This window comes from Malaclemys terrapin, chromosome 16, assembly GCF_027887155.1.
Source record: "Malaclemys terrapin pileata isolate rMalTer1 chromosome 16, rMalTer1.hap1, whole genome shotgun sequence".
In the NCBI taxonomy this organism is placed as follows: Eukaryota; Metazoa; Chordata; order Testudines; family Emydidae; genus Malaclemys; species Malaclemys terrapin.
The window spans coordinates 3,823,082-3,840,060 of NC_071520.1; the positions used below are offsets into that span (position 1 = coordinate 3,823,082).

At 52.0% G+C, this 16,979-nt stretch overlaps 1 protein-coding gene across 1 annotated transcript; it reads left to right on the forward strand.

Moving 5' to 3' along the window:
• The first annotated feature begins 4,997 nt into the window (after positions 1-4,997).
• On the forward strand, positions 4,998-16,190 carry LOC128824797 (zinc finger protein 271-like). Its single transcript, XM_054006708.1, has 4 exons — positions 4,998-5,251; positions 9,428-9,554; positions 10,372-10,479; positions 13,627-16,190. The coding sequence occupies exons 1-4, from the start codon at positions 5,228-5,230 to the stop codon at positions 16,188-16,190; spliced, it is 2,823 nt and encodes a 940-aa protein (XP_053862683.1). The 5' UTR covers positions 4,998-5,227.
• The last annotated feature ends 789 nt before the right edge of the window (positions 16,191-16,979 follow it).

Genomic DNA, 16,979 nt, shown 5'->3' on the forward strand with positions numbered 1-16,979 from the left:
CCCAGTAAGAGCCCAGCCAGACTCTCGGCTCCCAGTAAGAGCCCAGCCTGACGCTCGGCCCCCAGTAAGAGCCCAGCCTGACGCTCGGCCCCCAGTAAGAGCCCAGCCTGGCGCTCGGCCCCCAGTAAGAGCCCAGCCTGACGCTCGGCTCCCAGTAAGAGCCCAGCCTGACGCTCGGCCCCCAGTAAGAGCCCAGCCTGACGCTCGGCTCCCAGTAAGAGCCCAGCCTGACGCTCAGCTCCCAGGCAGTGTCTGCAGGCAGGAACACAACATCTTTGTTCCATGTCAGCTGAGTGCAGGGGGGGGGTCATTATGGGCCAACACAGATGGACACCCCGATGCAGAGAGGAATGGACCTTGAACGGCATTTGTGTGAGAGAGGAAAACTCTGCTTAGAGGCCCCAGAAAGGACCCATTCCTTCCCCCTCCTGCTCCTCAACAATAGGATCCCTGCCTCTCTCTCTACTCCTGATCCCCGCATCCCCCCTGCAGCATCATGGGACCCCTCTCATCTCCCAGAGCCAGCTCCCCATAATCCAGGTGGTCTGATGGTCCCTGTCCTCCAAACCTGCCTCATGGTTACCTGGACTTGTTTACAGCAGGTTTAACTAATAAAGTGGTCAAAATGGAGCCTCAGCTGAACCTACAATAGACCACTTTGTAAATTCCTTAGTGTAGACAGGCCCGAAATGAATATTTATACTGGCACACGACATATGTTCAAAGTGTGTCTTACAAGAACGTGTCAGATCCTGGCAGAAATATGAATCCAGAAGCTCAAATGACCTTTAAAATAATGTTTGCCCAATTTCTATCCCAAGCAGCATGCATCTGTGCCTCAGTTTCCCCATCTAACAAAAGGGAATAATGGCACTGACCTCCTTTATAAAGCACTTGGGGATCCACTGATGAACAGTGCTATGAAACAAGTGGGTATTATTATTAGGTGACTGACACCCACAAGCCAGTCTCCTGGTTCTCCAGGTGGCTTAGACCTGATTTGGATTGGAAGGATCATTTTATGATCCTCCAGTCAAGATGCTACAGCCAGTGACAAACTGACCTATAGGAAGCCAGTAGGTGTTTATGGTTCAACTGACAAAATTCCCTATTCAGAGGGGGAGGGATAGCTCAGTGGTTTGAGCATTGGCCTGCTAAACCCAGAGTTGTGAGTTTAATCCTTAAGGAGGCCACTTAGGGATCTGGGGCAAAATCAGTACTTGGTCCTGCTAGTGAAGGCAGGGGGCTGGACTCAATGACCTTTCAAAGTCCCTTCCAGTTCTAGGAGCTGGGATGTCTCCATTAATTTATTTAATTCCTGAGCCCAGCAGGACTTTATTCAGCATCTCACAGAAGCTTGCTCTCCCTAGATTGCTGGTTGGAGACTCTTACACTCTCTATAGCTGAAATCCCACTAGATCAGCAGTATGGAAAATGGCCTTTGTTTATCAGGCAGCCATTGAAATGATCGAATGTCCTGCTAGCTCTTCCGCCACAAGGTTTAGTACTTTTGTCATTTGGGCGAGGCATCAAACCAAGGAACCAGCCACTATGGTCCTTATAAAATCCCATTGCACTATTCACAAGAAGGGGAGTGTTAACCCTTGCGACCAATTCCAGACACCCTACAATAGAATCAAACATAGAATAGAATCTCAGGGTTGGAAGGGACCTCAGGAGATCATCTAGTCCAACCCCCTGCTCAAAGCAGGACCAACCCCCTGACAGATTTTTGCCCCAAGTGGCCCCCTCAAGGATTGAACTCATAACACTGGGCTTAGTAGGCCAATGCTCAAACCACTGAGCTATCCCCCCCCACAATGTCAGTTGGCCATGGTATCGTCACTTCCTGTTGCCTACTGTAACTTTAAGCCATTAAGTAGCTATTGTATTTCATTCCAGTGGCTGGTGAAAGTGATTCCTGTACAATTTGTAGTTTGTTGGTCAAATGAGGTTGCTGTCCATTTGGATGAAAGGAACTATCTCTAGAAATGCTCGATCATTACATAGATACAGACCTACTGGATCTTCCAGAGACAGGGCCTTACTCCTATGCATTCTCCTCCCTCCAGAAGCTGGATCCTGCCACCAAGTGCAAGGGCTGTAATGAGGAAGAGAGGGACACAAAGAGGCAGTGCCAGGATCTATGTAGCATGAAGAATCCCAGGCTCTTTTCTGCTCAAGTAGCATGACAGAAAAATGCTGCTTTAGAAAACAGAGGCCCAGCCCCGTTGAGACGTGGGAACAGCAAAACGTTCTGCGTTAACTTGTTCTGCTTAATATCATCAGCTTTCCCCTTCTTTTCCCTGGGCTCAAAGCTCAGTTTTTACTGGGAATGGAGGCGAGTGTGGGACAGACATCCACTAAGGACACTAGCGGAAGACAAGTTCCAGCAGGGCTCTATTGTGCATCGCTTTGCAGGTTTCATTGCAACACAAAGGGTTAGGAAACAGATTTCCATTTTAAATGAGAGTTCTGCAAAATCTGGTGGAAAAGATTCTACAACTCTGCAGTCTGTGGTTGTTGCCTTCTAATCTAGCAGCAGAATATACAGTACGGGAGTTAGTCATGTTTAACTCTTATTGAACATGACAAAGTTATTCTCTGTCCGGTTTACTGATCAGTATAACTAGCAACAATTTCACACAATAGATCGATACTGTGTGATGTATATACACCTTTGCATATGCTTGTATAAAGAATTCTCTGTGTGTGCTTGTAAAGACGTATTAAAGACTATCACCCAGCTGTAGAATTTGTCTCTGGCAAACAAACGATTCATTGAACTCTCTGCTCTCGCACACACCACCGGATTTCTTGCTCATCCTGCACTCAGAACAGTTTTTCTCCCAACAAAGCAGTGCAGCTATTTTATGGCCCCTTTAAAAGAGCAGATGCTATTTCACCCTGGAATGCACTGCCCCTGTTCCACCCAGGATCCCTCCCATTCTGCCCCCCCCCCACCACAGCCCCCAAACCCATTTGCTCCTTTTTGCCCACCCCACTGTGGCCCCAAGACCGGAGAAGCTCTCCCCTCCCCGCCCCCCCAGCTCTGGGGCTGCAGCAGGGAGCGAGAGCTCCTCCAGTCCCAGGGCCGCAACGGGGGTCCAGGTGCTGGGGCTTCCCCTGCCACCCCCAGCACTTCTGCAGGGGACCAGGGTCAGGGAGATAGGGCTTTCCTTGCCCTGCCTGCCCAGCACTTCTGCTGGAAAGTGGGGTCAGGCATGGGGAGGGCCGGCTCTACTGTTTTTGCCGCCCCAAGCAGCGCGCCGAATTGCCGCTGTGGGCAGTCCGTGTGCCGTTAGGGCGGCATGCGCATTTCCGCGGCGGCGGCAATTCGGCGGCAGCTTGTCTTCAGCCGGAAGACAGAAGCAGCCGAATTGCCGCCGCGGGCAGCTAAACATAGAAGCTGCTGCCGAATTGCCGCCATTGCGGAAACGCACGTTCCGCCCTAACCGCACACGGACTGCCCCTGCCGTCCGCAGCGGCAATTCGGCGCGCTGCTTGAGGTGGCAAAAACACACGGACTGCCGCCCCTTGCAGATTGCCACCCCAAGCACCTGCTTGGAATGCTGGCGCCTGGAGCCGGCCCTGGGCACGGGGGCTTCCCCTGCAGCCCCATGGCTTCTGCCAGGGACTGGATTGGGGCACTGGCTGGGGGCATCCCCTGCCACCCCATGGCTTCTGCCAGGGACAGGGAGGGGGAATGGCTGGGCACTTCTCCTGCCTCCCTGCGGCTTCTGCCAGGGACGGGGTCGGGGGGTGCTGGGCTGGGGCTTCCCCCATCTTGTGGCTTCTGCCAGGGATGGAGCTGGAGGGTGCTGGGGCTTCCGGACCTACCCTGCCCACCCGGCACTGCTACCTGGGAGGGGGGTTGGGGTGTGGGGGCTTCCCTCACCCCACCCATTGTTGTATTTTTTCCAGAGGCTCCCAGTTGGCCGGGGCCCCTGGATTCTGTCGGCCCAGTGGCTAATCTGCTACTGTGCGCAGCACTGGAGATACCAGCCCATGGCTCCGGCCTCACTCTGGCTCCACTGAGATCAATGGCAACACTCCCCCGTGGGGCCAGGATTTCACCCTATGCCTGAGCAGGACTGAGGGAGACCAGCTCAGAATGTCTTGTTTGGGTGGTGGCCCAGTGCTGCCCTGCTGCATTAAACCCTGCTCTTCTCCCTCGCCAGCATCACTAGGCCATGGGCTGCCCTCCCGAGTGCCGCTCCCCGGCCCTGAGACCTGTGCTAGGCCAGCTGAGCTGCTGGGGCAATGCCCCCCATCGCTCACGAGCCAGAGCGCCGGGAGAGAGGGAGGCAGGGGCCCCAGAGGGCTCTGAGCTCAGCATCAACTCCTGGCCGTCAGAAGGGCTGGAAGGCCCAGTGCTTAGAGCGGTCTGAAGAAAGTGGGGGAGCTCTCAATCAGTGCGGGGCGGCTTTGCTAGGAGGGTGCTACAGTTCTGCCCTCAGTGACCCAGGTCAGAATTTGGGTGTTTATTTATTGCCAGGTCTGCTCCCCCCCCCCGCACTGAGAAGGCCCCGGAGCAGAGCTGTGCTCGGGGTAATGAGCAACCCCCCAGCAGCAGGTCCCCAGCCCTGCCCAGCGCCACTAGACATGTGCCCCCGTGAGCAAAGCCAGTCCTGCTGTTCGGCTCCCCGGGGCCACTGGACTGTCCGGGACTTGCCCCCAGGCCAGATCCGAGCCCAACACACCCAGCAGCAGCTGCCCCGGCCCGGCTTCCCGCGGGGGCTGGGCCCGCAGAGCCGGAGGGCGGCGCGTCCCCGCGGGGAAGGTGTCTCGGCTGGGCGGCCCGCGGGGGCAGGTTTGAGAAACCCCTTCCCCGGCCGGGGGCTGCTCCGGCCGCCGGCGCGCAGGGCCGGGCAGCGGCTGGGCGCGGAGAGCGGGGCCACGACGCGGCGCTTGCGGGGCTCGGCTGCCGGCGGAGGGGCGGGCGGGGTCCCGGGCAGACGCGCGGCCCGCGGAGGGCTGAACTCCTGCCTCGGGAACCTCCAGCGCGGCGGCTGCAAACGCGTCTCGCTCGCCCCGAGCCCCGGGGCAGCTGCTGCCTTTGTGCGTCTGCAGCGGGCTCGGCTCGGCTCGGCCCGTCCCTCCTGCCCGGCGAGTGCGCGGCGGCGGGGCCGGGCTCCGTGGCGTGGGGCCCCGTCAGCGGGGAAGCTGCAGCCGAGAGACCCAACCTGCCGCTGCCCGAGGAGAGGAGCCTCCGGCCGGCCGGGGCATGGCTGGGGCGCGCTCCGCTCAGGTAGGGCTTTGCCATGGGGCCTGCAGCGGGGCCGGGGCTGCGCGCCTCGGGGGGTTGCCGCCGCTAGCCCAGGGGTAATTGCCCCCTGCCACCGACTTTCCGGGGGACCTTGGGCCGAGTCAGTGTCTCTCTGGGCCTCAGTTGTTATCTGTACAATGGGATCATCGCCGCCCCGCCCCACCAGCGGCTCAGGGGCGGGGCTGGCTTGTCAGGGTAATACACTAACGCAGTGACCCCTTTCACACAGCAAGCCATTGAGTCCAACCCCCCCTTCTACATTAAAAACACTTTTAAATATATTTAACACTGTTATAAATGCTGGATGCAAAGCGGGGTCTGGGTGGGGGCTGACAGCTCCCGACCCCCCCCCCCATGTGATAACCTCACCACCCCCTGAGGGGTCCTGACCCCCAGTTTGAGAACCCCTGCACTAAGGGTTGGGAAGCACTTGGAGGTCTCCTTTTGAAAAGTGCTGTACAGGAGCGAGGTGTTATTAGTTATTATTATGTGTCATCTCCTTATGTTCCCCATGTAGCAAAGGCTCCTATGCCAATGTTCCTTCTGTAAGTGCCCCCTGATCCCCACACCAGTCTTCCCCATCCCACCCCATTCAAGGCATTATTCGGTGCTGGCTAAAATGCTCCCCTCTTCCTCTCTCCCCCCCAAAATACTGGAGGGTAGTTTGCACCTGAGTAGGGAGGGAAATAGACTTCTAGGATGGAGGCTGGCACAACCGATTAAGAGAGCTTTAGACTAGGAATTTGGTGGAAGATGTCCAGGTAATCTCCACGCAGGATTTTAACATTGAGAGGGAAGAAAACGAAGTAAGAAAGGATACAGCCGTGGGTAGGAGAATGGACATAAGGAGGAAGGGTAGTGTAGATACCAGTCTAATAGGTGATACTGGTGGTAGAATGTCTGGGCCTAATCGGGTAAAGAATGTGAGCGAAGCCAAACAGCAAAACTTAAGATGTTTGTACCCTAATGCGAGGAGCCTAAGTAACAAGATGGAGGAACTAGAGCTACTGGTGCAGGAAGTGAAACCAGATATTATAGGGATAACAGAAACATGGTGGAATAGTAGCCATGACTGGAGTACAGGTATTGAAGGGTATGTGCTGTGTAGGAAAGACAGAAATAAAGGCAAGGGTGGTGGAGTAGCATTGTATATCAGTGATGAGGTAAACTGTAAAGATATAAGAAGTAATGGAATGGATAAGACAGAGTCTGTCTGGGCAAAAATCACATTGGGAAAGAAAGCTACTAGAGCCTCCCCTGGGATACTGCTTGGGGTGTGCTACAGACCGCCAGGATCCGATTTGGACATGGTTAGAGATCTCTTTAATGTTTTTAATTAAGTAAACATTAATGGGAAGAAGACTAACTTCCCAGATATAGACTGGAGGACAAGTGCTAGTAATAATAATAGGGCTCAGATTTTCCTGGATGCGATAGCTGATGGATTCCTTCACTAAGTAGTTGCTGAGCCAACAAGAGGGGATGCCATTTTAGATTTAGTTTGGTGAGTAGTGAAGATCTCATAGAAGAAATGGTTGTAGGGGACAACCTTGGTTCGAGTGATCATGAGCTAAGTTCACTTCAAACAAAATGGAAAGATAAAGAAAAATAGATCAGTGACAAGGGTTTTTGATTTCAAAAGGGCTAACTTTAAAAAATTAAGGAAATTAGTTAGGGGAGTGGATTGGACTGAAGAACTTGTGGATCTAAAGGCGGAGGTGGCCTGGAATTACTTCAAGTCAAAGTTGCAGAAACTATCAGAAGCCTGCATCCCAAGAAAGAGGAAAAAATTCATAGGCAGTAGTTGTAGACCGAGCTGGATGAGCAAGCATCTCAGAGAGGTGATTAAGAAAAAGCAGAAAGCCTACAAGGAGTGGAAGATGGGAGGGATCAGCAAGGAAAGCTACCTTATTGAGGTCAGAAAATGTAGGGATAAAGTGAGAAAGGCCAAAAGCCGTGTAGAGTTGGACCTTGCAAAGGGAATTAAAACCAATAGTAAAAGGTTCTATAGCCATATAAATAAGCAAAAAACAAAGAAAGAAGAATGGGGCCGCTAAACACTGAGGATGGAGTGGAGGTTAAGGATAATCTAGGCATGGCCCAGTATCTAAACAAATACTTTGCCTCAGTCTTTAATGAGAAGCTTAGGGATAATGGCAGGATGACAAAAGGCAATGAGGATATGGAGGTAGATATTACCGTATCTGAGGTAGAAGCCAAACTCGAACAGCTTAATGGGACTAAATCAGGGGGCCCAGGTAATCTTCATCCAAGAATATTAAAGGAACTGGCACATGAAATTGCAAGCCCATTAGCAAGATTTTTTAATGAATCTGTAAACTCAGGGGTTGTACTGTATGACTGGAGAATTGCTAACATAATTCCTATTTTTAAGAAAGAAAAAAAAGTGATTTAGGGATTAATAACAAGAATTTTGGTTATAAATTGGGGACACATCAGTTGGAAGTAACAGAGGAGGAGAAGGACCTCGGAGTATTGGTTGATCACAGGATGACTATGAGCCACCAATGTGATATGGCCATTAAAAAAGCTAGTGCGGTCTTGGGATGCATCAGGTGAGGTATTTCCAGTAGAGATAAGGAGGTGTTAGTACCGTTATACAAGGCACTGGTGAGACCTCATCTGGAATATTGTGTGCAGTTCTTGTCTCCCATGTTTAAGAAGGATGAATTCAAACTGGAACAGGTACAGAGAAGGGCTACTAGGATGATCCGAGGAATGGAAAACCTGTCTTATGAGAGGAGACTCAAAGAGCTTGGCTTGTTTAGCCTAACCAAAAGAAGGCTGAGGGGGGATATGATTGCTCTCTATAAATATATCAGAGGGATAAATAGCAGGGAAGGAGAGGAATTATTTAAGCTCAGTATCAATGTGGACACAAGAACAAATAGATATAAACTGGCCATCAGGGAGTTTAGACTTGAAATTAGATGAAGGTTTCTAACCATCAGAGGAGAGAAGTTCTGAAACAGCCTTCCAAGGGGAGCAGTGGGGGCAAAGGACATATGTGGCTTCAAGACTAAGCTTGATAAGTTTATGGAGGGGATGGTATGATGGGATAGCCTAATTTTGACAATTAATTGATCTTTGACTATTAGCGGTAAATATGCCCAATGGCCTGTGATGGGATATTAGATGAGGTTGGATCTGAGTTATTACAGAGAATTCTTTCCTGGGTGCTGGCTGGTGAGTCTTGCCCACATGCTCAGGGTTTAGCTGATCGCCATATTTGGGGTCGGGAAGGAATTTTCCTCCAGGGCAGATTGGCAGAGGCCCTGGAGTTTTTTTGCCGTCCTCTGCAGCGTGGGGCACGGGTCACTTGCTGGAGGATTCTCTGCACCTTGAAGTCTTTAAACCGTGATTTGAGGACTTCAATGGCTCAGCCATAGGTTAGGGGTTTGATACAGGAGTGGGTGTGTGAGATTCTGCAGCCTGCATTGTGCAAGAGGTCAGACTAGATGATCATATTGGTCCCTTCTGACCTGAAAGTCTATTTATCTATGAAAATGCGCTGAAGACTGAATTATAATGCAGCCTGCATGTGTCGTGGATGTCCTACACCTGCGTTAATGAATCGCAGCATCTTTCATGTAAACAGCTCCCTGCCTGGTGGCTGTGAAGGGCTGTTGATGGGTGTTTCCTAGCCAGAACCTCATCCCATGAGTCACAGTGAAATGTTCCATCTTGGCCCTGACAAACGATGGGCCAGACCCAGCCGTATGCAACTTGCATTTGCCAGCGGAGTCTCTGGGACAAGATCGGGAGTGACGTAAACGCTGGTGTGAGTGACAGGTTGGATTTGCTAGTCAGTGGGGCCTAATAAACAGCCGACGTCTCTAGTCCAAACACATGGTTCCTGCAGCTAGGCAGGGAGGCACTGGGTGCTGCTTCAGCAGGAGATCGCCACCGAGACAAAGGCCAGGCTGCTGCTCCCCGTCCCTGCATCAGAGCCCTGCGGTGACAGGTGTGAGCTGTCCCGGGGGATTCACATCCTGGAGGCACCAGCAGCAACGTGTGTTGTCAGCGTGTGTTACACACGCAGGAAACGCTCTCCCTGCCCTGCCGGGACCCAGGGCTGCTGCTCTCAGGGTGTGACTGAAGTAGAGGCTGCTGATCACGGTTTATTTGCTCTTTCAGGCTCCAGTCACGTTTGACGACGTCGCTGTGTATTTCTCCGCGGCGGAGTGGGAGGAGCTCGCGGAATGGCAGAAGGAGCTGTACAAGGACGTGATGAGGGACAACTACAAGGCTTTGATCTCCCTGGGTAACGATTAGTGGTCACTCATTCATTAGAAGCTGCAGCCCCCAAATAAGAGAGCTTCAAGTCATGCTCTGTAGTGTGATTACATGAAACAAAGAGAACTGCCTTAAGCACCACCCAGAGAACTCCCTGACCGGGCGGTCCTTCCATTTATTAAACTCCCCCTGCAACACATCCTGGTCCTCGCTGGTGCCTATAACCACTGCACATGCTGTACAAAGTCTGCCCAAGGCAGGGCTCCATAGAGAGCGCTCCCTGCACACTGTGTGGTACCATTGTGGGAGCAGAATGGAGACGTTTCCTGTGTCTAGGGAGAAGTTCGGATGTAAGTGGGCTAGTGGCTGAGGCCATGGGGGGCACTGTGTATCGTTCATGCCTCGACAGGAAGTGCAGGTACCTGAGTCTTGCATGAGTTGTTCAGCTCATCTCAATCCATAAGGCTTTTTTGCCTCTGGATCTTCACTCTCTTCCCGGGTAGTTCATACACTGGGCTGGGGTTAAATCAGGAGTGTCATTTTAAAACGCTGACAGGACAGTGAGTAATTGCTGAGCTACACATTAGGTGGGATGGATGGTCCAGTGGTCAGAGCGCTCGTCTAGCACTTGAGAGTCTTGAGTTCAGTTCCCTGCTCCACCACAGACTGTCTGGGGGACCTTGGGCAAGTCACAGGGTTCTCTGGGCCTCAGTTCCCCATCTATAAAATGGGGATAACTGCCTTGTCCGGCTGCACAGGGGCTTGTGAGGATCAACACATTAGCGATTGTGAGGGGCCAGCTAAGTACCTAGGATCGATAGATAATTCTCTTCTCCCATCACCAGGTCATGCTGCCACTAAACCTGACATTATCTGGCTGATTGAATGTGGGGAAGAGCCGTATGTCAAGGGTCACAAGGACTCTGGGAATGGAAAAGCTTTTAACTTCTTCTGTGAGTAACGATTTCCAAACCGTTTGGAAACAATGTGCCCCTTCCTGCGTGCTGGCAATTACCTCTTTGCTCCCAGGAACAAATACAGTAACTGTTGTTACTGGCGCATCATTTTGGCAGGTGTCAGCCAGGCATCCCCACCGCTATATTTCCACTCCCATTGGAAAGAGCAATGGGGGTCTTCATTTTCCCTTGCTCATGGGTGAACGGCTCTGGGGAGCAAAGCAGAGGCTGCTAAAGTGGAATTTGAGTCGAGTGGAGAGGGCATTCTCTTGCTGGGAGCAAAAGAAGGTCACAGAGAACAGCCACTCCTTCTTTCCCAAGCTGATCTAGAATTGACCGAATCGTCAAATTGGTAGTTTGAGAGCTCCTCTCCTTCCTAGCAGAGGACAGAGGCTGTCAATCAATGCCCTGTCTGACTGCTATTTATTCGCTGCAAGCAAATGGAAACCCTTTAACAAACCCCATTACAAACGTTGACTATCTCCCCTTGTAAGTACTCTCACACTTCTTATCAAACTGTCTGTACTGGGCTATCTTGATTATCACTTCAAAAGTTTTTTTTTTTTTTTTCCTCTTAATTAATTGGCCTCTCAGAGTTGGTAAGACAACTCCCACCTGTTTATGCTCTCTGTATGTGTGTATATATATCTCCTCATTATATGTTCCATTCTATATGCATCCGAAGAAGTGGGCTGTAGTCCACGAAAGCTTATGCTCTAATAAATTTGTTAGTCTCTAAGGTGCCACAAGTACTCCTGTTCTTCTTTTTGCGGATACAGACTAACACGGCTGTTACTCTGAAATCTCTCCACTTTGTTACACTGGATTGACTTTCTGATTAGCTATGACATAATATCAGAGGAATCCAATTAACAGGTCAGAAATGATCTCTAGGATGAAATTCTGGCCTCACTGCAGTCCATAGCAAAACTCCTCTTGACTTCCAAAGGGCCAGGACTTCATCCTTAAAGCTTAGTGAGCGACTTCAGAAACATTTGTGAGACGTATTGACCCAGGAAGGCCAAAGGCAGACCTTGCATACGCAGCTGGAGCTGCATTCATGTTAATGAAGTTGACCCACGTCCAGTAGATCTGATTTGGGCCCTCTGCATGCAGATTGCCAAGTAGGATGTAGTTCTGGGGTGAGATCCTGACCCCACTGAAGTCAATGGCAAAATTCTCATTGACTTTAACGGAACCAGGATTTTGCTCATAATTTCTACATAAAACTGGGCAGGAGTTTTCCAGCTGGTGCATGGCTGAAAGTCCAATCTCATGGGAATGCTATAGAAACAAAATGTTAATGTCATTGAAATAAACTAGGGCTGTCAAGCGATTAAAAAATTAATCACGATAAATTGCGCAATTAAAAAAATTAATTGGGATTAATCATGCTATTAAACAACAATAGAATACCATTTATTTAAATATTTTGGATGTTTTTTACATTTACAAATATATTGATTTCAATTATAACAGAATACAAAATGTACAGTGTTCACTTTATATTATTTTTTTATTACAAATATTTGCACTGTAAAAACCAAGAAATACTATTTTTCAATTCACCTAATACAAGTACTGTAGTGCAATCTCTTTATCATGAAAGTTAAACTTACAAATGTAGAATTATGTAAAAAAACCAACAACCTGCCTTCAACAATAAAACTATATAAAACTTTAGAGCCTACAAGTCCACTCAGTCCTACTTCTTGTTCAGTCAGCTGCTCAGACAAACAAGTTCATTTACATTTGCAGGAGATAATGCTTCCACTTCTTGTTCACAGTATCACCTGAAAGTGAGAACAGATGTTCGCATGGCACTTTTGTAGCTAGCATCGCAAGATATTTACATGCCAGATGCGTTAAAGATTCATATGTCCCTTCATGCTTCAACCACCATTCCAGAGGACGTGCTTCCATGCTGATGATGGTTTCTGCTCGATAACCATCCAAAGCAGTGCAGACTGACCCATGTTCATTTTCATCAGCTGAGTCAGATGCCACCAGCAGAAGATTGATTTTCTTTTTTGGTGGTTCGGGTTCTGTAGTTTCCGCATAAGAGTGTTGCTCTTTTAAGACTTCTGAAAGCGTGCTCCATACCTCGTCCCTCTCAGATTTTGGAAGGCACTTCAGATTCTTAAATCTTCATTCTAGAGTTGTAGCTATTTTTAGAAATCTCACATTGGTACTTTCTTTGCATTTTGTCAAATCTGCAATGAAAGTGTTCTTAAAATGAACAACATTTGCTGGGTCATCATCTGAGACTGCTGTGACATGAACTATAGGGCAGAATGCGGGTAAAACAGAGCAGGAGACATACAGTTCTCCCCCAAGGAGTTCAGCCACAAATGTAATTAACACATTATTTTTTTAATGAGCGTCATCAACATGGAAGCATGTCCTCCGGAATGGTGGCCGAAGCATGAAGGGGCATACAAATGTTTAGCATATCTGGCACATAGATACCTTGCAATGACGGCTAGAAAAGTCCCATGCGAACGCCTGTTCTCGCTGTCTGGTGACATTGTAAATAAGAAGTGGGCAGCATTATCTCCCATAAATGTAAACAAACTTGTTTGTCTTAGCGATTGGCTGAACGAGAAGTAGGACTGAGTGGACTTGTAGGCTCTAAAGTTTTATATTGTTTTGTTTTTGAGTGCAGTTATGTAACAAAAAAAATCTACATTAGTAAGTTGCATTTTCACGATAAAGAGATTGCACTACAGTACTTGTATGAGGTGAACTGAAAAATCCAATTTCTTTTGTTTATCATTTTTACAGTGCAAATATTTGTAATCAAAAGTAATAATATAAAGTGAGCACTGTACATTTGTATTCTGTGTTGTAATTGAAATCAGTATATCTGAAAATGTAGAAAAACATCCAAAATATTGAATGCATTTACTTGGTATTCTCTTGTTGAACTGTGCAATTAAAACTGTGATTAATCACAATTAATTTTTTGAGTTAATCACGTGAGTTAACTGTGATTAATTGACAGCCCTAAAATAAACCCATGATGTCACTGATTGCTGCTCTATAATTATGTTAACTGCTCTATAGGCTGAACGTATTCACAGGAGCTTTCCGTTCTCTCCAGCCCATGCAATAAATAACATCTGGATTCTCTCTCCATTGCAGCAGTTGCCGAGATCAGGGGGAAGAAGGAGACTCATCCGCAGGAGACTCTCAGGGAATTGGAAGGGCCCAGGCTGTTAGAACGTGGCCTCCAGAGCTCGGACAGGGAATTAGTCTGTCAGGCTCAGTCCAGCTCAGAAGATCATCAGGGAAACTCTGCCAGAAGTGGAGTGGAGCCACCCCCTCCTTGGCAAAGCAGGCTCACTGCAGCCACCTGGCAACGCTGCTCCCTGGGATGTGAGCAGGCGGCTCCCTTTGAACTCTCTGGGGGATGCCTGCGTGTGGTTGAGGACAGGTTCTGGCCCTTGGACGTCCTTGCTCCCCAGCCATTCACTTCTGCAGAGACTCTGTATAAATGCATCCAGTGTGAGAAATGGTTCACTCCCCCGCCAGCTGCTGGCGGTCACGGCGGGACGCCCCTGGGAGCAGAGCCCTCCATTTGCCCCAAGTGCAAGGGGAGCCGTGGGGAGAGCTCTCATCTTAATGCATGTCAGAGAATCCCCCCGGGAGAGACCCCCTGTCTGCGCGCTCGCTGTGAGCACAGCCCAGCCCAGCCCCTGCCCCAGAGACTCCCCCCAGGAGAGACCCCCTGTCTGCGCGCTCGCTGTGAGCACAGCCCAGCCCAGCCCCTGCCCCAGAGACTCCCCCCAGGAGAGACCCCCTGTCTGCGCGCTCGCTGTGAGCACAGCCCAGCCCAGCCCCTGCCCCAGAGACTCCCCCCAGGAGAGACCCCCTGTCTGCGCGCTCGCTGTGAGCACAGCCCAGCCCAGCCCCTGCCCCAGAGACTCCCCCCAGGAGAGACCCCCTGTCTGCGCGCTCGCTGTGAGCACAGCCCAGCCCAGCCCCTGCCCCAGAGAATCCCCCCAGGAGAGACCCCCTGTCTGCGCGCTCGCTGTGAGCACAGCCCAGCCCAGCCCCTGCCCCAGAGAATCCCCCCAGGAGAGACCCCCTGTCTGCGCACTCACTGTGAGCACAGCACAGCCCAGCCGGTGCCCCAGAGACTCCCCCCAGGAGAGACCCCCTGTCTGCGTGCTTGCTGTGAGCACAGCCCAGCCCAGCCGGTGCCCCAGAGACTCCCCCCAGGAGAGACCCCCTGTCTGCGTGCTTGCTGTGAGCACAGCCCAGCCCAGCCCCTGCCCCAGAGAATCCCCCCCGGAGAGACCCCCTGTCTGCGCGCTCGCTGTGAGCACAGCCCAGCCCAGCCCCTGCCCCAGAGAATCCCCCCAGGAGAGACCCCCTGTCTGCGCGCTCGCTGTGAGCAAAGCCCAGCCCAGCCTGTGCCCCAGAGACTCCCCCCAGGAGAGACCCCCTGTCTGCGCGCTCGCTGTGAGCACAGCCCAGCCCAGCCCCTGCCCCAGAGACTCCCCCCAGGAGAGACCCCCTGTCTGCGCGCTCGCTGTGAGCCCAGCCCAGCCCAGCCCCTGCCCCAGAGAATCTCCCCCGGAGAGACCCCCTGTCTGCGCGCTCGCTGTGAGCACAGCCCAGCCCAGCCTGTGCCCCAGAGACTCCCCCCAGGAGAGACCCCCTGTCTGCGCGCTCGCTGTGAGCACAGCCCAGCCCAGCCCCTGCCCCAGAGACTCCCCCCAGGAGAGACCCCCTGTCTGCGCGCTCGCTGTGAGCACAGCCCAGCCCAGCCCCTGCCCCAGAGACTCCCCCCAGGAGAGACCCCCTGTCTGCGCGCTCGCTGTGAGCACAGCCCAGCCCAGCCCCTGCCCCAGAGACTCCCCCCAGGAGAGACCCCCTGTCTGCGCGCTCGCTGTGAGCACAGCCCAGCCCAGCCCCTGCCCCAGAGACTCCCCCCAGGAGAGCGACTGTATAGATGCCCCGAGTGCGAGAAAAGCTTCTGCTCCAAGCAGGAATACACGTGGCACCAGAGAGCCCACCTCAGCGATAGGCTCTATAAATGTAGCGGGTGCGAGAAAAGCTTCCGCTCCAAGCAGGAGCTGGTCTGGCACCAGCGGGCCCACGCAGCAGAGAGGCCGTACAAGTGCAGCGAGTGCGAGAAGAGCTTCCGCTACCCGCAAGAATTCACCTGGCACCAGAGAGCCCACGTGGGCGACAGGCCGTACAAATGCCCCACCTGCGATAAGCACTTCCGCTACCAGCAAGAGTTCACGTGGCACCAGCGGAGCCACGCCGGGGAGAAGAGCTACAAGTGCCTGGGCTGTGAGAAGAGCTTCCGCTACAAGCAGGAATTCATGTGGCACCAGAGGATCCACGTGGGGGAGAACCCCTACCGATGCCCCACGTGCCAGAGGACCTTCCGCTGCAAGCAGCAGTATACGAGCCACCAGAGGGTCCACAGCGCGGAGAGGCCCCATAGATGCTCTGAGTGTGATAAGAGCTTCAGCCGGAACTCAGCCCTTCTTAAGCACCAGCGACTCCACACCGGGGAGGGACCTTACCACTGTCCTGACTGCGAGAAAAGCTTCAGCCAGAGCACAAACCTTCTCCAACACCAGCGATCCCACGCACGCAAGAGAGCCCGGCTGGATGGGCAGAAGCCTTCCGAGGGGAGGCAACCCCAGCAAGGCCCTCGCAAGGCTGCGGGCAGAGAGACCCTGTAAACCCCCCGAGCCTGTAGAATGTTTCAGGGGGAGCACTCGCTTTCGTGAGCATCTGGGAGCCCGAAGCAGGAGAGGAGCTCAGCTGATGAACCCAGCATGTGAGAGCCTCACGCACAAGCTGAAGTTGCAGTGCCCCACGGGAAAGGCCTGGGAAGGGGCTGAACGGGTGGAAAGGGCTGTAGAGTCAGAGTCCCTCAGGGAGCCCGGGAAAGACACACACATGGCAACGAGTTGGCAGTAGGTCCAGTAGAACTTCTCTTCCTGAAGGTGCTCAGATACTTTGGTGATGGGCAGCAGGCTAGAACCCTGGAATCCAGTGCCCCGTCCGGCTGCTGACTCTGTGCCTTATTATTGCTAAATGAGTAGCTGCTCCGGTGCCCCTGTGACTAAGGTGCTCACCTGCTCCCGTCCTGCTCCCCTCACGCTGCATTGTCAGCCTTAAATATGCCAGGAGATCTCCATTGCCAGGGGGAAACCAACATGTTCATGCAACGTTGTGGTGGAGGATGTCAGTGCCAAGGAGTCAGGACAGTCGAAGTGCTGGGACTCACAGCAACCCTTTAGCTGAGCCCTCTGGATAGCGATAACTCACAGCGGTAGGCAGGGTACTGGAGCGATGACACCCTGCTGGCTCCACCCCTGCCGCAGGTCCTCAGATCAAACCGTTTTGCTGCATCACCCGTCAGAGTAAAGGAGGAGCTATGTGGGTGCCTTGCTTACTGTTACTTTGCTCAAATGTTGCACAAGTAAGGTAACAGCGCCACCTCTAGAGGGCAATCTCATACTGAC